The sequence below is a fragment of the Eleutherodactylus coqui genome, chromosome 3 (assembly GCF_035609145.1).
Source record: "Eleutherodactylus coqui strain aEleCoq1 chromosome 3, aEleCoq1.hap1, whole genome shotgun sequence".
NCBI lineage: Eukaryota > Metazoa > Chordata > Amphibia > Anura > Eleutherodactylidae > Eleutherodactylus > Eleutherodactylus coqui.
Window position 1 is genome coordinate 108,697,924 of NC_089839.1, and position 17,038 is coordinate 108,714,961.

The 17,038-nt window shown below is 40.9% G+C and overlaps 1 protein-coding gene across 5 annotated transcripts in view; it reads left to right on the forward strand.

The window, feature by feature from the left end:
- Positions 1 to 17,038, forward strand: part of CCDC170 (coiled-coil domain containing 170) — a 128,474-nt gene that overhangs the window by 17,402 nt on the left and 94,034 nt on the right. For 4 of the 5 annotated variants that reach the window (XM_066595953.1, XM_066595955.1, XM_066595952.1 and 1 more), the window contains 2 exons: positions 6,250 to 6,326; positions 15,114 to 15,141. In XM_066595953.1, the coding sequence (XP_066452050.1) occupies positions 6,250 to 6,326; positions 15,114 to 15,141 (105 nt within the window). Of the gene's footprint in view, positions 1 to 6,249; positions 6,327 to 15,113; positions 15,142 to 17,038 lie in introns of those variants that run through there. The other variant, XM_066595956.1, reaches the window with a different exon arrangement.

Here is a 17,038-nt window from a genome sequence, read left to right on the forward strand (position 1 = left end):
TCAGTGTTTATAGAGTCACTTTCAGGGATGTAGCTTCTCCTTAGCCACAACAGACTTTATTATATTTTTGGAGCAAAAACACTCTTTTTATTTAATATAATATTTGCTATGAATTTTAACAAGGTTTGAATCCTTTGAAATAATATATCAACAATTACCTCTGCTAAACATATAAACACAAAAGTAATATTCAGCTGGTCCACACCAAGAATCCATATATAAATTATAGGGCTTTCTCTCCTAAAGGGTTTTTCCATGCAAATGCTATTGCTGACCTTTCCACAGGACAGGTCACCAATAGTTGATGAGCGGTGGACCCTAGCCAAGTATCCAAGTTGGTCATGCGCCCGCTGTCAGCCCCGCAATAGTCACGGGTCGGAGTGGAAGCCGTTCACTCACACCCATGTATAGTCGCTGGTGCTTGTAATTGCAGGAAGAACTGTCATTAATTTTAAATGGGAGCGGCGCCTGCAATTACAGGTGCCAGCCACTACACAGAGGCTGGAGCAGTGGCACGGAGAGCTGCGTTTTACAGGAAAAAAGATCTGGGATAGCGCCTTTAAAATACGTACATTTAAAAAAATGATCATAAAAAATGCATGATTATTTTTTTAAAGAACAGCCATTTTAATATACATTAGGATAAACCTCACCCCTTTGCGGTCTGTCCCACCTTCAGACACGCGCAGAATTGTTACATAGTTTCGTTATAGTTTCCAGACACAATACATGCAACAAAGTACAGTAGAATGCTAGTGAATTTTTAGGATTTCAACCTGTGAGATGTACAAAACATTAAAGTGGTCGTCCAGGAATGTTAAAAAGTTTTTCTAACAGCAGGCAATGTAGCCAATCAGTGATCTCAACAGAGATACTTGCTTGCTTGTGTGGCATGAAACCGCAGAGGCCAACCATTAGCTGCAAAAGTCACGTATGGGGCCTTAATTGCTGTGTCAAAGTGACCAAAGGGCACTATCAGAGCAGCGGCACTGGATTGGTGAGGGTTTTAACAGGTGAATGTTGTTATTTTTTATTTTTGTATTTTCCATAAAGGATGAAATTACAATTGTACTGTACTTTGTTAAGGATTCCTTATAAAACATATGCAACAAAGATCTGCAACAATTCTGTCACCTTCTGAAAGTGGAATAGACTGCAAAAGGGAAAGTTTTATGTTTGTGTTCAAAAAGTATTCAACCTTTATTCATAAAAAAATAATTGTATTCAGATACAACAATCGTACACTAGCTCCTTCAAAGTAATTCCCTTGGGCAGCCACACTTCTCCCAACGCTTCTGCCACTGTCGGAAGCAGTGCTGAAACACCTCTTTTGAGATGTACGTAGCTGGTTCGTTGCATTCTGCATGATGTCTTCTTTGGGCTGAAATATGGTTCCTTTCAGGGACATTTTGAGCTTGGGGAGAAGCCAGAAGTCACATGGAGTCAGGTCGGGAGAGTAGGAAGCCTGACTCTCCACTGATGTGCACCCATCTTTGAATCCGTTGTACCACCCCTTTATCTGTGTGGTGCCCATTGCTTCGTCCCTGAAGGCCTTTTGAATCTAGTAGATCGTTTCCACTTGGGAATCGCTAAGCTTTACACAGAATTTAATACAGTAGCGTTCAAGTTTTTCTCTCATTTTGTAAAATAAGAACATGAGATGGCACTCACTTACATTTCCTCACTCATCGTCTGTCTGCCGGCGACTGTCAGCTTCTGCAGGCAGGGGAAATTTTCAAGCATGCACATCAGGGTCGCCTAAATACATGCACCAAACCACGTCTCCCTGGCTTCATTTGTTTAAGCACAAAAAATTAAGGTTGGATACTTTTTGTACACAGCTCGTATGTATTAAAATGGGTGTTATTGCTGTTTTTTTAAGTGTTCTCAAATGAACAGAGGTTGGCACCTAAAATACCTATATCTTTTTTTTATGTTGGTACGTATGTAAGCGATAGAGGATGAAATACGTAATATACCATAAAATTATAGAAAAATATTCAGACTATACTGTTAAGCCATTTTCAATACCACCATCTATCACTTTCAGAAGTAGGTCCTTCCAGGACAAATCAACCAGGGAGCAACATCTGAACATCTTTGGTTTTTACGAAACTTTGCACATTTGTTCCCTGTGTATATGAGGACAAATCAACCAGGGAGCAACATCTGAACATCTTTGGTTTTTACGAAACTTTGCACATTTGTTCCCTGTGTATATGAAAGTCTAAATATGACCCGTCGAGTCATAGGGTCAAGAAATACAGGGGGATCAATTTTCTGATGATCACCAAGAACCATAATTTTTGATCATTCATACTTCAGAAACTATTTGGTGTAGGAAGATGTCCAGTCTCAGGCCTCGGTCAGACGGGCGTTTTTTCGCGCGATTTGTGCATGCACATGCGAGCTGCTCATAGATAGAACCATTGCTTCGCAATGGCATCGGACACATGGCCGCTTTTTATGCGGATGTCCGATAAATTATAGGACACGAGGAATCGCAGATCGCGCCGATCTGCGATTCATTGTGTTCTATTATATAGCTCAATGGGGCCGGCGGCAGCAGCGCTGACCCCCATTGAGAACATATACTACAAAGATCATTCTCCTCTGCGCCACAGCTATAACAGCTGTGGCAGAGAAGAACAATGTTTGCCCAAGGAATGGGCTGCCGGCGAGCGCGGGATGAATTTTCGGGAAGGGCTTAAAAATATAAGCCCTTCCCTGAAAATCATCCTAAAATGTGTAAAACTAAAAAAAATATATATACTCACCTTGTCCCTGCAGCCGGAGTTCAGCTGCGGCCGGCCGGCAGTTCTCCTGAACTGCTCTGTGTAGTATTTAGCAGGCGGGGATTTAAAATCCCCGCCTGCTGAATGGGCTGCCTCTGATTGGTCACAGCCCTCACCAATCAGAGGCAGGTCTCACTCACCCATTCATGAATGAATACTACACAGAGCAGTTCAGGAGAACTACCGGCCGGCCGCGGCTGAACTCCGTCTGCAGGGACAACGTGAATATATATATATATATATATATATATATATATTTTTTTTTTTATTTTTTTTTTACACATTTCAGGATGATTTTCAGGGAAGGGCTTATATTTTTAAGCCCTTCCCGAAAATTCATCCCGCGCTCGCCGGCAGCCCATTGCTTTCAGTGGAGCCGGCTGTATTGCCGGCTCCATTGAATTCAATGGGCGAACATCGTTCTTTTCTGCCACAGCTGTTACAGCTGTGGCAGAGGAGAATGATCTTTGTAGTATATGTTCTCAATGGGGCCGGCGCTGCTGCCGCCGGCCCCATTGAGCGCATATATTAAAACACAAGGAATCGCAGATAGGCGCGATCTGCGATTCCTCGTGTCTGACGGCTGTTTTGCTGCGACGATAAACGCGGCTAGGTGCAGATTTTTCCGGCGTTTTTTTTTTCCGGCCCCGGTCACGTGATTTGCGGATGCGCATCCGTCATGCAATCCGCAAACCGCAGCAAAAAACGGTTGTCTGACCGAGGCCTCACAGTGAACTCTCAGTGCACAGAGATGACACAATGGAATGTACATGTGTGCAGGAGATATATACCACTGGTATGTGGTCCTCAAGAACCACTGAAATTTAAAAACAGGCATTTATTAGAACTTCTGGTTAAAAACATAGCACTGCCATCCCAAAAAATCCATGTGGACACTTTATCAGTGCTGGAGAGCTACATAGGGCTCATTCAGACAGGTGTTCTGCTGTGCCTCTCCCATCCCTTTTATTATTGCAGATTATAATACTATTATAATAAAATATTAACCCCCTTGCTAATCCCAAAGAGAAGACAAATCCACGAATTTAACTGTGGAATAAAATTCAAAACTTCTTTATTGATTATCAAAAAACATAAAAAAATATGCAGATATGTTCACAGTTTGACCTACATGTTTCTGACAGTACACCCGTCTGTCCGTTCTTACTTGTCGTTAGCAGGATACACAACTGATATTGATTAAAAGCAGGTGACGAACCAGTGACTGTTCATCGAAAAATTTACTCTTTAACTGCACACAAGATACACAGGTTACAATTCCCTTTTATATCCCCTTTTTCTCAGTCTGTTCTCAATATCAGTGCACTGCTGATTAAAGGTAACCTGTCACATTACCACAAGAGCATAAACTAAGTTATGGTGCTGTTTAGGGACGTGACAGGGAGCCAGATGATGTATTTATTATATTCACCCACTCCCCCGAACTAGTACAGTTGTCCTCTGAAGTTGGCGCAGCATTAAAATCTGACTCTTTTCAGAATCCCATGTTCACGCTCTCTTGCAAGTCTATGGGAGAGCGCACGCACGGGACTCTGAAAGCAGTCTGATTTTTGTACCATGCGTCAACTTCAGAGGTGGATACTGGTGGATCATGGGAGCAGGTGAGTATGAAAAATACCTGTCATGTCTCTCACAGTACCGTTACTTAGTTAATGGTGCTGTGGGGATGTGACAGGTTCCCTTTAAATGCACTATTAGTATCACAAATTCTTCTTGCTTGTATAAATTCGTCTTTTGGTATTGATTGAATAGTATGGCAGTTATCAGCGCATAAAGTTGCATTGCTTGTGACCGATTTTCGATACATGGTAGTGGAGATAGAGTTAGTAGCAATATGTGCTGTCAAATACATTAAAAAAGTTGATAAATATACAATTCTGACAATTCTAAGGCCTCATGCCTATGGCTGGGTAGGATTCTGCATGTGGGAGCCCAAAGCAGAATCTGACCCAGCTCGCGGCCAAGGACAGGGCTTACCTGTCTGGGTCTTCACTGCGGATGTGTGCGAAAGCGCCAGCCGGCACACATGCACAATAGAGATTTTTTTTATCTCCTACTATCCCGTTCATCAGACGGCTTACATTGACTTCAATTTAAAAAAGCCGTCTGTGCGGGAAGCACAGCAAAATGGAGCATGCTGCAATTTATTTTCCGGACCAAAAGGTCCAGAAAACAAATCCGCGTGCTTTAATTCAGCTGCGGACGCCCATGTTTTCCTATGGGCGGCTTGAACTGCGGATTCTGCAATTCAAATTTGCCCGTGGACATTGGGCTTAAGTGTATCTATACCTTAATTATATATAAAATGTATAACATAAATCTACTTTGATTTATCCCCGCTCTGTGCAGGTACTAATCATCTGAATTTCACATTGGGATTTGCCACAAGCCTGTGAGTTCATCAGTCAAGCAGTAAGCTTAGAAGGGGATCCTCTTCACCCATCCTTGACAATTAGTTGTAATGGGGATTCACTAATTGATTACTTTGATTATTTAGCTGAACAAATTGTCCAAATTTCCAAAAGCCAATTTCTCACGTAATTCACAATATGAAGTTTTTTCAGGCGTATTAGGCCATATTTCTTACGGCTAAAATGGTTTTTAGTATTATTTGATTTTTCTCAAAAACTACAAAGCACACTTTCCTTTAATTTTATGGTCAGAAACTTCATAGTATGGGACATATATATACATTTTTTCAGATTTCTCTCTGGAGTAGCTCAGTTCCATGAACAAAATTTGAAATTTTTGTTCCAATTTCATTTTAACTTGCATTAGAATTACAGTGTTAGAAAAAATATGTTATAAATCTACATATTATTACATAGAAAATGACACCTTGCACATCTCCATATTCTCAATAGTTTCTAAGATATGAATTATCAAATATTATGGTTTTTGTTGACCCTCAGAAAATTGACCCCCTTGTATTTCTTAACTCCATGACCCATTGGGTCTGAAAATTTAGATTTTTTAAATATACATTCTAGTAACAAACAAATGTGCAAGGTTTCGTAAAAAAAAGAGATGGTAGGGTGTTACCCCTTTGGTAATTTGTCCTGGAATGATCCTATTTGATTAAATTTATAGAAGTTATAACCTATAGCTGGCTTCATCATCAGGCAAACCTAGGCAGGTGACACGACTCAATGACAATAGATTTGGGGGCTTATAGTGATCTGGGTTAACTTGGTCGGATAATGTCCAACTCTTTTCGCATGTGAACCTAGTGCTGAAACCTTGTCTTGCAATGTCCACCTTAAAAGTCAGCAAAGCTGTTAGCCAGAGGTCCCAACCACTAAGGAACCCAGAAAGACTGAATTCTCACGTTCAAGTCAAATGTAATGAAAGACCTGGATGCCTACATGAAAATGAATTTCAACTCCTTTAATACTATATTTAAACATGGAAGCTTAATACATTTTTTCCACAGGCACAAGATTACGTTAATCCTTCTAGAAAAAATGTTGACCTCACGGATGAGACTGTGGGAGCCAGGAACACTAAGAGGTAAGGATAACGTAAATCTATAAAAGAAAACAGTCGCCAAGGGTATTGCTGAATCAATTTCATACCATTTGAGATGCATGTGAAAACTTTTTGTGCTTAGTGAGGCCATTCTCTGTGCTCCTTCACACTGGCGAGGGCTGTATCGGGCTGTGAATCACGGCCCAGTATCGCCCTTGCAATCCTTCTGAAAACCATGTATGTGAGTTGAAATAGCCTTGTGTCACTACGGGGGTACCCTTCATCCCCACCGCTGCTGCGTTTTTGACTGCGTTATGTGAGTTCTGGTATTATCAGCTTGCTTGGCTGCGTTTTTAACCGTGCTGAAAACGCAGTCAAACATTGTCAAAAGCGCATGTCAGCACAGCTGAAAATGCAGTAAGCGCATTTACTGCTATTACCACGGTGTTTTTAACATCGCTGTATAATGCTCCCATTGATTTCAATGGGGTCTTGCAGACATACGCTTGTTCGTGGCACTGAAAGGCGCTATACAGCGCCGCGATTTACGAGCGCTGTCTGCTCTATTTTTCCGCTTTTAGTGCACCCCATCACAATAATGGGTGATGGTGTGCTAAAACCTGTTGTTGGCCGCAGGAACCTGTGGCCGAAAACTAAATTAAAATCGCAGCAAAACGCCGCGATCAAAATCGCGACGTTTTGCAAACGGTATGTGAAAAAGTGGCCTGAGGGTGAGTTTACACAGCAGATTTGTTATGGGATTTTAGCTGCGGAATGTGAGACAAAATGACGTAGCACTGTACAGTACAATGTAAGTTGAATAGGGTTTTAACCTATCTCATTCACTTAGACTTCCTACACACGGAGTGTGATATCAGGCCGAGTTTCGATGTACCAGCAGATGCGAGGCATTTTTTTGTAAGAAATTGGAAACCTTGAAACACACTCACGTGCACATCACACGCCCTGTCCCACTGAAAACAACTGTCAATGCTTTTTAAGGGAACGCCCAAAGATAGGACATGCCGTGATTTTGTCTTGCATTCGATGCGATGTGGGAAAAAATCGTTCATGTATATGACCCCATTCCAAAGAATGGGGTTCATATGATTTTCACAGCCATATGAAAACGGCCTTACAGCTGAAAAAAATCTGCAGCAGAAGATAGTCATGCTGTGGATTTTCAAATCTGTAGCGTGCTCTATTTGTTGCAAAAATGTTGTGGGTTTTAACCGTTTAATTCATGGACTGCAATGCAAATCTAAAAATCCGCCCACGAGTGGATATTTGCTGCAGAATCCTCGGTCGGTATCTGCACCGCAATTCTGCAGCAAATACCACCCTTTACTTTCTATGGAGATCCTCTGCTTCCACCACACAAATGGAAATCAATTGCGATTTTCGCTCAGAGAGGATAAATCACAGCATTCTCCATTTTCAATCGTATTCCACACGGACAGCTTCCATTTAAGTCAATGGAAGCCGTCTGACCCACGGCCTGTCACCTAGCGATGGCGCAGGGAAAAAAAAATTGAAAAAAATTTGTATTGTGCTTGGGCGACAATGAGCCGCCAGGTCCATCTACAGTACAGAAAAGACAGCGACAGAGCAGGTAAGCGCGGGCACCGCTGCTGCCAGAGCTGGATTCCCCTGCATGATTCTGCATGCGGAATCCGGCCCTGCGGTGTGCAGGAGGCATTACTCTGTGATGTGCAATTATACTCTAAGACCACTCAAGCCTGCAGAGCTGCACTTTTATGTGTTTTTGTGCGAGTATGCACATACTTTTACTGCATATTTTGCACAGTAAAACCATTCTCACACACAGCATCTGCTTTTTGCCGCCATTTTTATCTGCGTTTTGTGACCGCTCTTTTTAACGCACCACATCATTGCGATGGGTGATGAGGTCCGCTAAAAAGCACATTCAAAATGCCAAAAAACCCACAGGCAAGCAAGTTGATGATATCACAATTCTGACAGAAAATAAGCGAAACAACGGACATGAACCAACAGGACACAAGTCACACAGCAAGCTGCAACAGACAAGGATTTATGACTGCTCACCCTGGCCACCAAACAGACACTGAGAGGAGCTGGGTATATATGTGAGCAAAGACCCAGGGGATTGGCTAGCAGAAGATCACCACACCCAGCCAGCTCAAATCATTCCACACCTGTGGGGCTGTGCTGCTAGAAACCATAGTACTACAGGTCCCAGCAGCACAACCTAACAGTACCTCCCCTTTACAAAAGAGGCCTCTGGACCCTTTAAGCATAAAAAAATTATGCAACTCCTCCAAACCGCACGTGTACAGTATTTATCTATAAAGGCCCTGACACCAAGGCAAAGATGGCAAAATGGGAGAGAGTAAGAAATAGTGCACCTAAAACGAGGACCACTGTGCCTTACACAACCGGCCACAGTAGCCTGCAAAGAAAAGTGCACTAGTCCAGAGGGAAAACATGGCAACCCTCCTACTGACACAATGACCCACAGGACTTATCCATATGGACCTATTACTGGACGTTCAGCAGAAGGCCAAAAACACAGGTACATATAGCAGGGGTCTACAGCAAACGGTTAGGCTGGACATTTATTACATCTGCTGGGCGCACCTCGCCGCAGCACGGACACAAAGACAGAATTCAGACTACAAAATGCAGGACGGATAACGGACATAGCTGCAACTCAGAATACAGACAGGGAGACAGACCCTAGGCTGCACGGAGAATGGCAGGTCCCTACCTAATAAGTGGGGCAATCGCCTCAATAAAGGCGGCCCCACGCTGGAACCGCAGGCCTGCTATCCCTGAAAGGGTGATACACGGGACAAAGCCCTAACATTTGCCTACCAACGGATTAGGGGACAGGATACGGATCGAGCGAAATAGACAGACAGGGCCCTAAAATCCGCCTACCACTGGACAAAGGGGACAGGATTCAGATTGGGCAGAATAGAGAGACAGGCAGGGCCCTAATATCTGCCTAGCAACGGACAAGGGGACAGAATACAAATCGGGCGTCTGACCACCAACGGACGTGTAAACAAACAGAGACAGGAGCAGGGCATCCAAACACCAGTGGACGGGTGGATCAGACAGATGGAATACAGACATATGTATGAACACCACTCAACACGACATACATGCCACCATAGCTGTATGGAGCCACCGCACCCACCGTAAAAGGGAAGGAAAATCGTGGCTGGCATCACCTAGCCTGCACCACGCACAAGAAATCAGATGTATGCATGCCACACCTGCTAAGGGGATAGAGAAACCTGTAAGTGAAATCCACCTGTGCGGTCGCCATACTACACACTACTGGGTGCACCACCCCAGAACGCCAGGAGGGGAGGGACAGCAGGTGTACAAACCATCTGTGGGAAAATATGGGGCAACTCACTTCAACAACCACATGCAACATACAACATAGTCTAACATACAACATAACCATAACATACCAACACAATGCATACTCACATAATCCAACATATTCCATAACAACATACCAACATAATCCATAGCAACATAACAATAATGCATAGCGGCATAATTCCCCCCTTTTGTAACTGGGGATGGGGGGGGCATTATGTTACGTTCGTGTTGACAAATAAGCACAGGGCCCACACAAACGTGCCCAAAACAGGCTGGGTATCACAAACAAGGGAACCTAATACGGATTTCACACTGGACATGCTGACGGAAACACCAATTTGAGAGAGCACTGGATACTGCGGACTGGACTGACGGACAGACATAACATAGGGACTGACAAATGACCAAAACACTCACCTTGCATATTTGTAGACATAAACAGATGATATATCTATAAAAGTACAAGGTATTGGTTTGTACATTAGCCAATGAACTTAAGCCACAAGGCCACAACAAGGCTCCTCGTGTCTTGCAGTGCCTACACTAACAAAACACATCTACTAGAGGACCCTAAGGGACACCCTAGCCCAGAAATGGCAAACAAACTCAGCAGGACAAAGCAGAGACAAACTGACAGAAAACTGACAGAAAATAAACAAACCAACAGGACACAAGTCACACAGCAAGCTGCAACAGACAAGGATTCATGACTGCTCACCCTGGACACCAAACAGACACTGAGAGGAGCTGGGTATATATGTGAGCAAAGACCCAGAGGAGTGGCTGGCAAGAGATCACCACACCCAGCCAGCTCAAATCATTCCACACATGTGGGTCTGTGCTACTAGAAACGAGAGTACTACAGGTCCCAGCAGCACAACCTAACATCTGCACTTCCTCCTGTGTTAGGTATGCAATACTTATTGTGTGTGTGTGTGTGTGTGGGGGGAGGAGGGGGTTATTACCCTGCATCTCATGTGACATTTCTTTTTCATTCGTGAATTCACTTGAGAAAAAAGCTATTTAAAAGGTTTACATTCCCCCCATCTTCTTATATGGTTTTTCCTGCATTATTTGTTGTGGGGCCATGCTTTCAGTGCAAATCCTTTTACTGTTTATACAACTGAAGAAAAGTTTAGGATTATTTTTGCTGTCTTTGGCAATCAGTCTCTGCTCCTCCTTGGCAGTTTTGATCTTATCCTTACATAATTAGTTTTTTTCCATGTATGATTTTAGCGCTTCCTCACTGCCTTCTTGTTTTATTAGTTTAAATGCTTTCTTTTTTTCGCTTATTGCCCCCCTTACAGTCTTTTCGAGCCACATTGGTTTCCTTCTACTTATAGTTCTTTTATTTTTAAAGGGTATGAACTGCTCACATGAGGTAATTAGGATATTTTTAAACTTCTCCCATTTGTCGTCTGAGCTGTTATTTTTGAGGTTGCTGTCCCAATTAATGTTCCTAAGAGTAATTCTGAGCTGATCAAATTTGGCTTTAATGAATTTTAGTTTTTTGTCGCTTCCTGGTAGGGCTTCCTATTGAATAACAACTGGAATTTAATTATATTGTGGTCACTATTTTCCACGTGCCCCTCAACCTGCACCCCCAATATTCGGTCCGATTTGTTAGTTAATACTAAGTCCAGAATGTCCCTTCCTCTAATTGGCTCCCGCACAAGTTGGGTAAAGTAGTTATCTTTAATTATTCTCAAAAACGTATAGCCCTTATGAGAATTACAGGTTTCGTTCTCCCATATTATATCCGGATAATTAAAGTCCCCCATAATAATTACTTCATTGTGGTTTGACACTTCTTCTATTTGTCTTAATAATAAATTTTCAGTTTCTTCTGTTGTTTTTGGTGGCCTATAGAAAACCCCTATTAGGAATTTGTTATTCTTTGCTCCCTGTATTTCTACCCACAGGGATGCCAAGCGTTCATCTCCTGCCCCTATATCTTCTTGTAGCCTTGGTATTAAGTAGAATTTAACATACAGACATACCCCTCCCCCTTTCTAGTTCCCACGGTCTCTTCTCAAGAGATTGTACCCCTGTAAATTCACCACCCAATCGCACTTATCATCAAGCCATGTTTCTGTTATTCCTACTTTGTCGGAATTTTCTTCAGATATTCTCGCTTCAAGCTCACCCACTTTACTGATCAGACATCTTGCATTCATTGCCATACAATTGTGTGAGAGTGGCCTTAGGTTACGTCCAACTAACTCCCAACAAATCACAATGAATTTGCACCAAAATCTCCACTTGCTAAATTTAGATTTTGGTGCAGATCTAATTGTGGATTTCACTATATGCATTGCAAAGGGTAATTTGAGCAGTGAAAATCTAAAATATGATAAACATGCTTCGGATGTGAAAAACCATGGTCATATTTCAAGGTGTATTTATTTTGCTGCGTAGGTATGGGTTACTGAAAACCTCATCCAAATGTTTAGGACTGTAAATTGCCATGGATTTTCAGTTTGGAACCATAAAAACTCTCTATATATTGAGTAAGTAACATATTGGATGCGAAAAGTAATTTACTAACTAGCAGAAAACATCGGTCTTTTTTCATCAGTTGAAGTGAAGAAAGATACAAAATTTAAAAAAGCATTGCTAATACTGTGGTGTTCTCGTTTCACAAATGGCTTTTTAAAGAAAATGCAACTTTTTTGCATTGCATTTCAGCTAGTTTTTGTCATTATCTTTTTCGTTAAGAAACGTCCTGGCTAGATGTTCGGTTTGGGACAATAGGGACTTATGAAATGGCAATACAAATAGTACATTTTTGTAGGATTTCTCCGCACTTTGTGTGCTGTAGGTGCAATTTTGGCCCTCAGCAGTTTTCCAAAACAGAGCATGCTCGGAGGCTGGCCTAATTTTTTTCAAGCTTTTTCTGATAGACTCCTCTATAGAAAAGAAATTCCTGAAAAACATATCTGTTTATATGAAAAAGACAGCAAAACTTTTTCAAAAAGCATGTGAAATTCACGGTGTCTTGTTATAAAGTAGAAAAACGACCTAAAAAAGAAGCTTGTAAACAGCGCCTTATGAAAGTAGTATATACTGGAGCTTAGCTTTCAAAAAGATGGTCTGCTATTTTCATGTTTATATTGAAAAAACTTTTATCCTCTATCATATTATAGATATCCAGTGTTGTTAAATACATCAGTAATGGTGGGTATGTAGTACAGAAAAATAAAATAGAAAAAAACATTATTCATATATCCGACACAAAGACTGCTAATATTGGAACAGGCCTATGATATTTATTGAAACCTTCATGTAAATCAGTGACCTCTTTTAAAGAATATGTTATTCCAACCCTTGTCCACTGGTTCTGGTTTAGAGATATACAGTAAAGAAAATAAAGCAAGGTTATAGTAATTTGCTTAAACTGTCTGTACAAGTTATGTTTCAATTACTCTCGTTATGGAAAATAATGCAGAACAGTGACTGAAGCTTTGGATGGTAGCAAGGCTTGCAAGATTTAATTGAGGTCATGGGGTCCTAATCATAATTGATTAGGAAAGAGAAATTAGCATTCTGGGTACAATGACAGGTTGTGCAACAGATAATATTTCCTTTACAGTTTTAATTAAGAAATTGTCATTGGGTAATTGGCAATATTCTCATATATCTTAAATATGCAAAAGTTTCATACCTGCAGACATAGAAATAAATTGTCACCATTGAAAATAATAAGTAAAATGATGGCCTGATTAGCTACAGCTTTCTACTATTTTACCATTGTTCATATCATCCTTTGCTCTTTTTTTAACTTTGATTTTTATTAGCCTTACTACACATGTAACAAGTTGCTCAGTAAATGAATGAGAATCCAGGGTTGCCAACCAGCCAGAAATTCATGGACATTCTGTAAAAATATGACACTTTTTTCTTTGAACACATGTTTGGTGACTCACAAATTCAAGCTGGAAAAGGTGATTAATCCCACACTTTAGCAATAAGCCTGCTGGCACACATCCAGTTTTGAATTGTGGAATTCGCGATCATCACCCGTACTGATGATCCACGGTATTCTGCAACCATTAAAAGAATAGAACATTTGCATGTTCGTGATTTCCGCAAACCAATTTAAAATCGCAGCATGTTCTATTTTTCAGCGTGGTCCGCATGTATGGGTTCCATTGAAGTCAATGGAAGCTGTACAACCCGTGGCCCTTCGGCAATGGACATTGCGGATAGGTCGCAGGTACAAACAAAGAATTAAAAAGAAAAACCTGTACTGCGGATGACCGACGGCAAGCCGCCACTGTCATCCGCAATACAGGAGAAAGCAGGTACGCAGGGTCGCTGGCTGCGGTCAGAGACAGATTCCACTGTGGCCTCCTGCATGTGGAATCCTACCCGGTCATGTCCAGACGGCCTAACTTGGATGTGTGCCAAAAGGATGGAGGCGATAACTTGGTGAGCTGTTTCACCAAGTACACAGACTGAAGATTTTATCTGCTACAGAGTGGCCTGAAATCTGTGGCAAGATTTTTGCCATAGATTATGAAGCAGGTCAATAAGGGATATCCATTGCAAATCTGGAAAAAATATGTTGCAGAGAGAGCATACTACAAATTAGAAATTTTATCTAGTTCTTGCACAAATCTACAAACCTAAGCTGACATATTGAGAACCCATACACTAGATTGCCAATAGTGATACGCTGGGGGAAAAGAAACAATATCACAAAGCAAAAGGGCTTGTAAAAGTAAGAGCATCTATAAATTGCTCTTAAAGGGAGTCTATCATCTGGATCATGCCGTCCAAACTGCAGGCACCATGCTAGAAAGCAGAAGGAGCTGAGCAAACTAATAAAGTTTTATGGGGAAAGATTCAGTAGAACTTGTATTTTATACATTTAAACCTTTGCTTATTTTGAGCTGAACAGTCCAATGGGTCATCCTGTCAGTAATTGACAGCTACCCCTGAATGTACTCTCATTCACAGATAGCTGTCTATCACTTGTAGAACTGTTCACCTCAGAATGAGAAAAGGTTTAAACGAATTAATTATACTGAATCTTTCCCCATAAAACTATATATCAGTCTTCTCAGCTCCTCCTACCCTACAACGTGCAGTTTAGATAGCATGTTTCAGCTGACAGATTCCCTTTAAAGAGGTGCTGAGTGTTTCATATTTGGCCCATCTGAAAGGATGTGTGGACTTTGCTTTAGCAGGGAAGTTAATGACTGACAGGGCTTCCCTGGAACATCCCAATCATGCATTTTTTATCAGAAGGATTGCAGAAGCACCACTCAGCACCTTCAAAATTTTAACATTTTAAAGACATCTTATAGATCTCCTTATTGAGTGTCACTCAAGAGATTGGTGCTTTAAGATACTTTTAGAAATGTAAAAACTGCAAGGAATAAATGTACACAATACACATAAGATTGTGTATATTGCTTACATGGATATTTTGTTGTGTTACAGAAACAAATACAAAGCAGAACGACTGAAGGTAAGTAAATATCCCCATTATGTTCACTAAGAGGGAACAGAATTCTTTCATACATAAACTCTGCAAAAGGTGGGACAAAAATATGACCTTTTTCCTACTCTTGTTCATCTCTCATGCAAACAAATATGATCATTCAAAAGGGCAGAAACGGAGAAAGCAAGGCAGGAAAGGAATAATATGTTGTGGATACCGGTATTCAATTGTTAAATATTCAATAAATGAGTAATGGTTTGAGTTAAAATTACATATTGGAAACCAGCTTCCCTGACACTATGTCAAGTTTTAGCTCCACTTTAAATTATGTCTCTACTTATATTCAGAGCCCAAAAAGCAGAATTTTAAAATTTCCATATTGCTACTGTAAGTATGTAGGAAGGACTGAAGGAAAAAACACATTGATGGAGATGCCTGGCAATTTCCACTTTTGCCATCCCTAAACCTGGCCCTGCACGCTTCAGTTGTCAACAAGTTTGGTCTAGTTTATGCTTATTCCCAGCAGCAATGAGGGTGTAGCTACAACATATTTGTTGTTGTTTTGAAATTAGCAAGCAAGTTACAAAGTGTTGAGGACATAGAGGTTTGTTTTGCATTTGCCTTCACTATACATTGCAATACTGCATTCTTGTAGGAAATCACAGACATAACATACTTGATAGCTCAGTGTTATCTTAAGCAAATAGTGCTTTTTTCACATGCAGTCACTTCTGTATTTTTAGCTTGAATTGATAGAAGTTTGTTTTTAGTGGTTAGGGACGCCTCATCCTTCTTGGTCGACATTCCACTGGGTATGATTTCAATGCAGCTAGTGCTTACTTCAGTTGCCTAGGGGTACGTCATTCAATGAGGAATGGGCGTGATAACAGCTATGACTCAGGGAATCTGACTCGGTAAATCTGGTAACTCAGTTATGCAATTTATATGCAGGGCAAACTGATACTAAACTTTATTTTCATTCCATGTCAAGTGGTCTAATGTGCCCCACCTTCATATCACAGATTTTGTTCACAGTTTGTGTATTACACACCCATGGTATCAAAAAAAATTTGCCAAAGTTTTAGGTTCCTACTGCTAATGGTTCCTGAGTTCGACCCCCCGTTTAGGGGGTTGTCTGCAAGTGTGCGCACAACAATGATTAAAATGGCATTTTTAAATAAATTTAGATCTATGTGGTCATAAAAGCTAAAAATTGGAGGTCCTGCACAACTTTTTATGCTAAGTTTTATGGTACCATCGTGAACTTTCCTGGTTCCAAAGCTAGCTTGAAAACTTTGCTCGAAGGGTGCCTCAAAATCTGTCATTCTGTGCGGAAGGAAATTTGGGCAAGGGTTTGGGCCACTGTAGCATCTACCGGAAAGGTGATACAAACCTGATATTTGTACCATGTATTATACTAGTGGTAATCACTATTCTGGTGAATTTGCAACTCCAGAAGACCTACAGGCACTTCACAGCAATGCATCAAATATGTCATTGTTTACAAATTATTCTCATATATATTTTAAAAGTTACCACTTTTCAAGCTTAATTATATAATAATTTTTTTTCTTACTGATACTATGTGAAAGAGAATTTATCTCTCTAATAGATCAGTAAGTTTTAATTTTGCAATGCCACCTATGATGTAGTTATAATGTCTGTCAAAATATGGGGGTTTTAAGTTTGGTAAATCTCCCTTCAAGTGTTTACATAGTCCTATCAGTTTAAGGTTACTATTATCATCACTACAGTTGCCATATTGAATTTGTTCTTGTGTCTTGCTGGGTAGTTTTGTTGTGAAAATACAGACGCTCCCTTGGAGACTATTGCTGATGCTTTATAAACAAGATGAAAGGTGACTATAAAAGAATGAGAAATGCAAACATGAGCACAGCGCAGAAAGAGTATGATTACTAAAGGT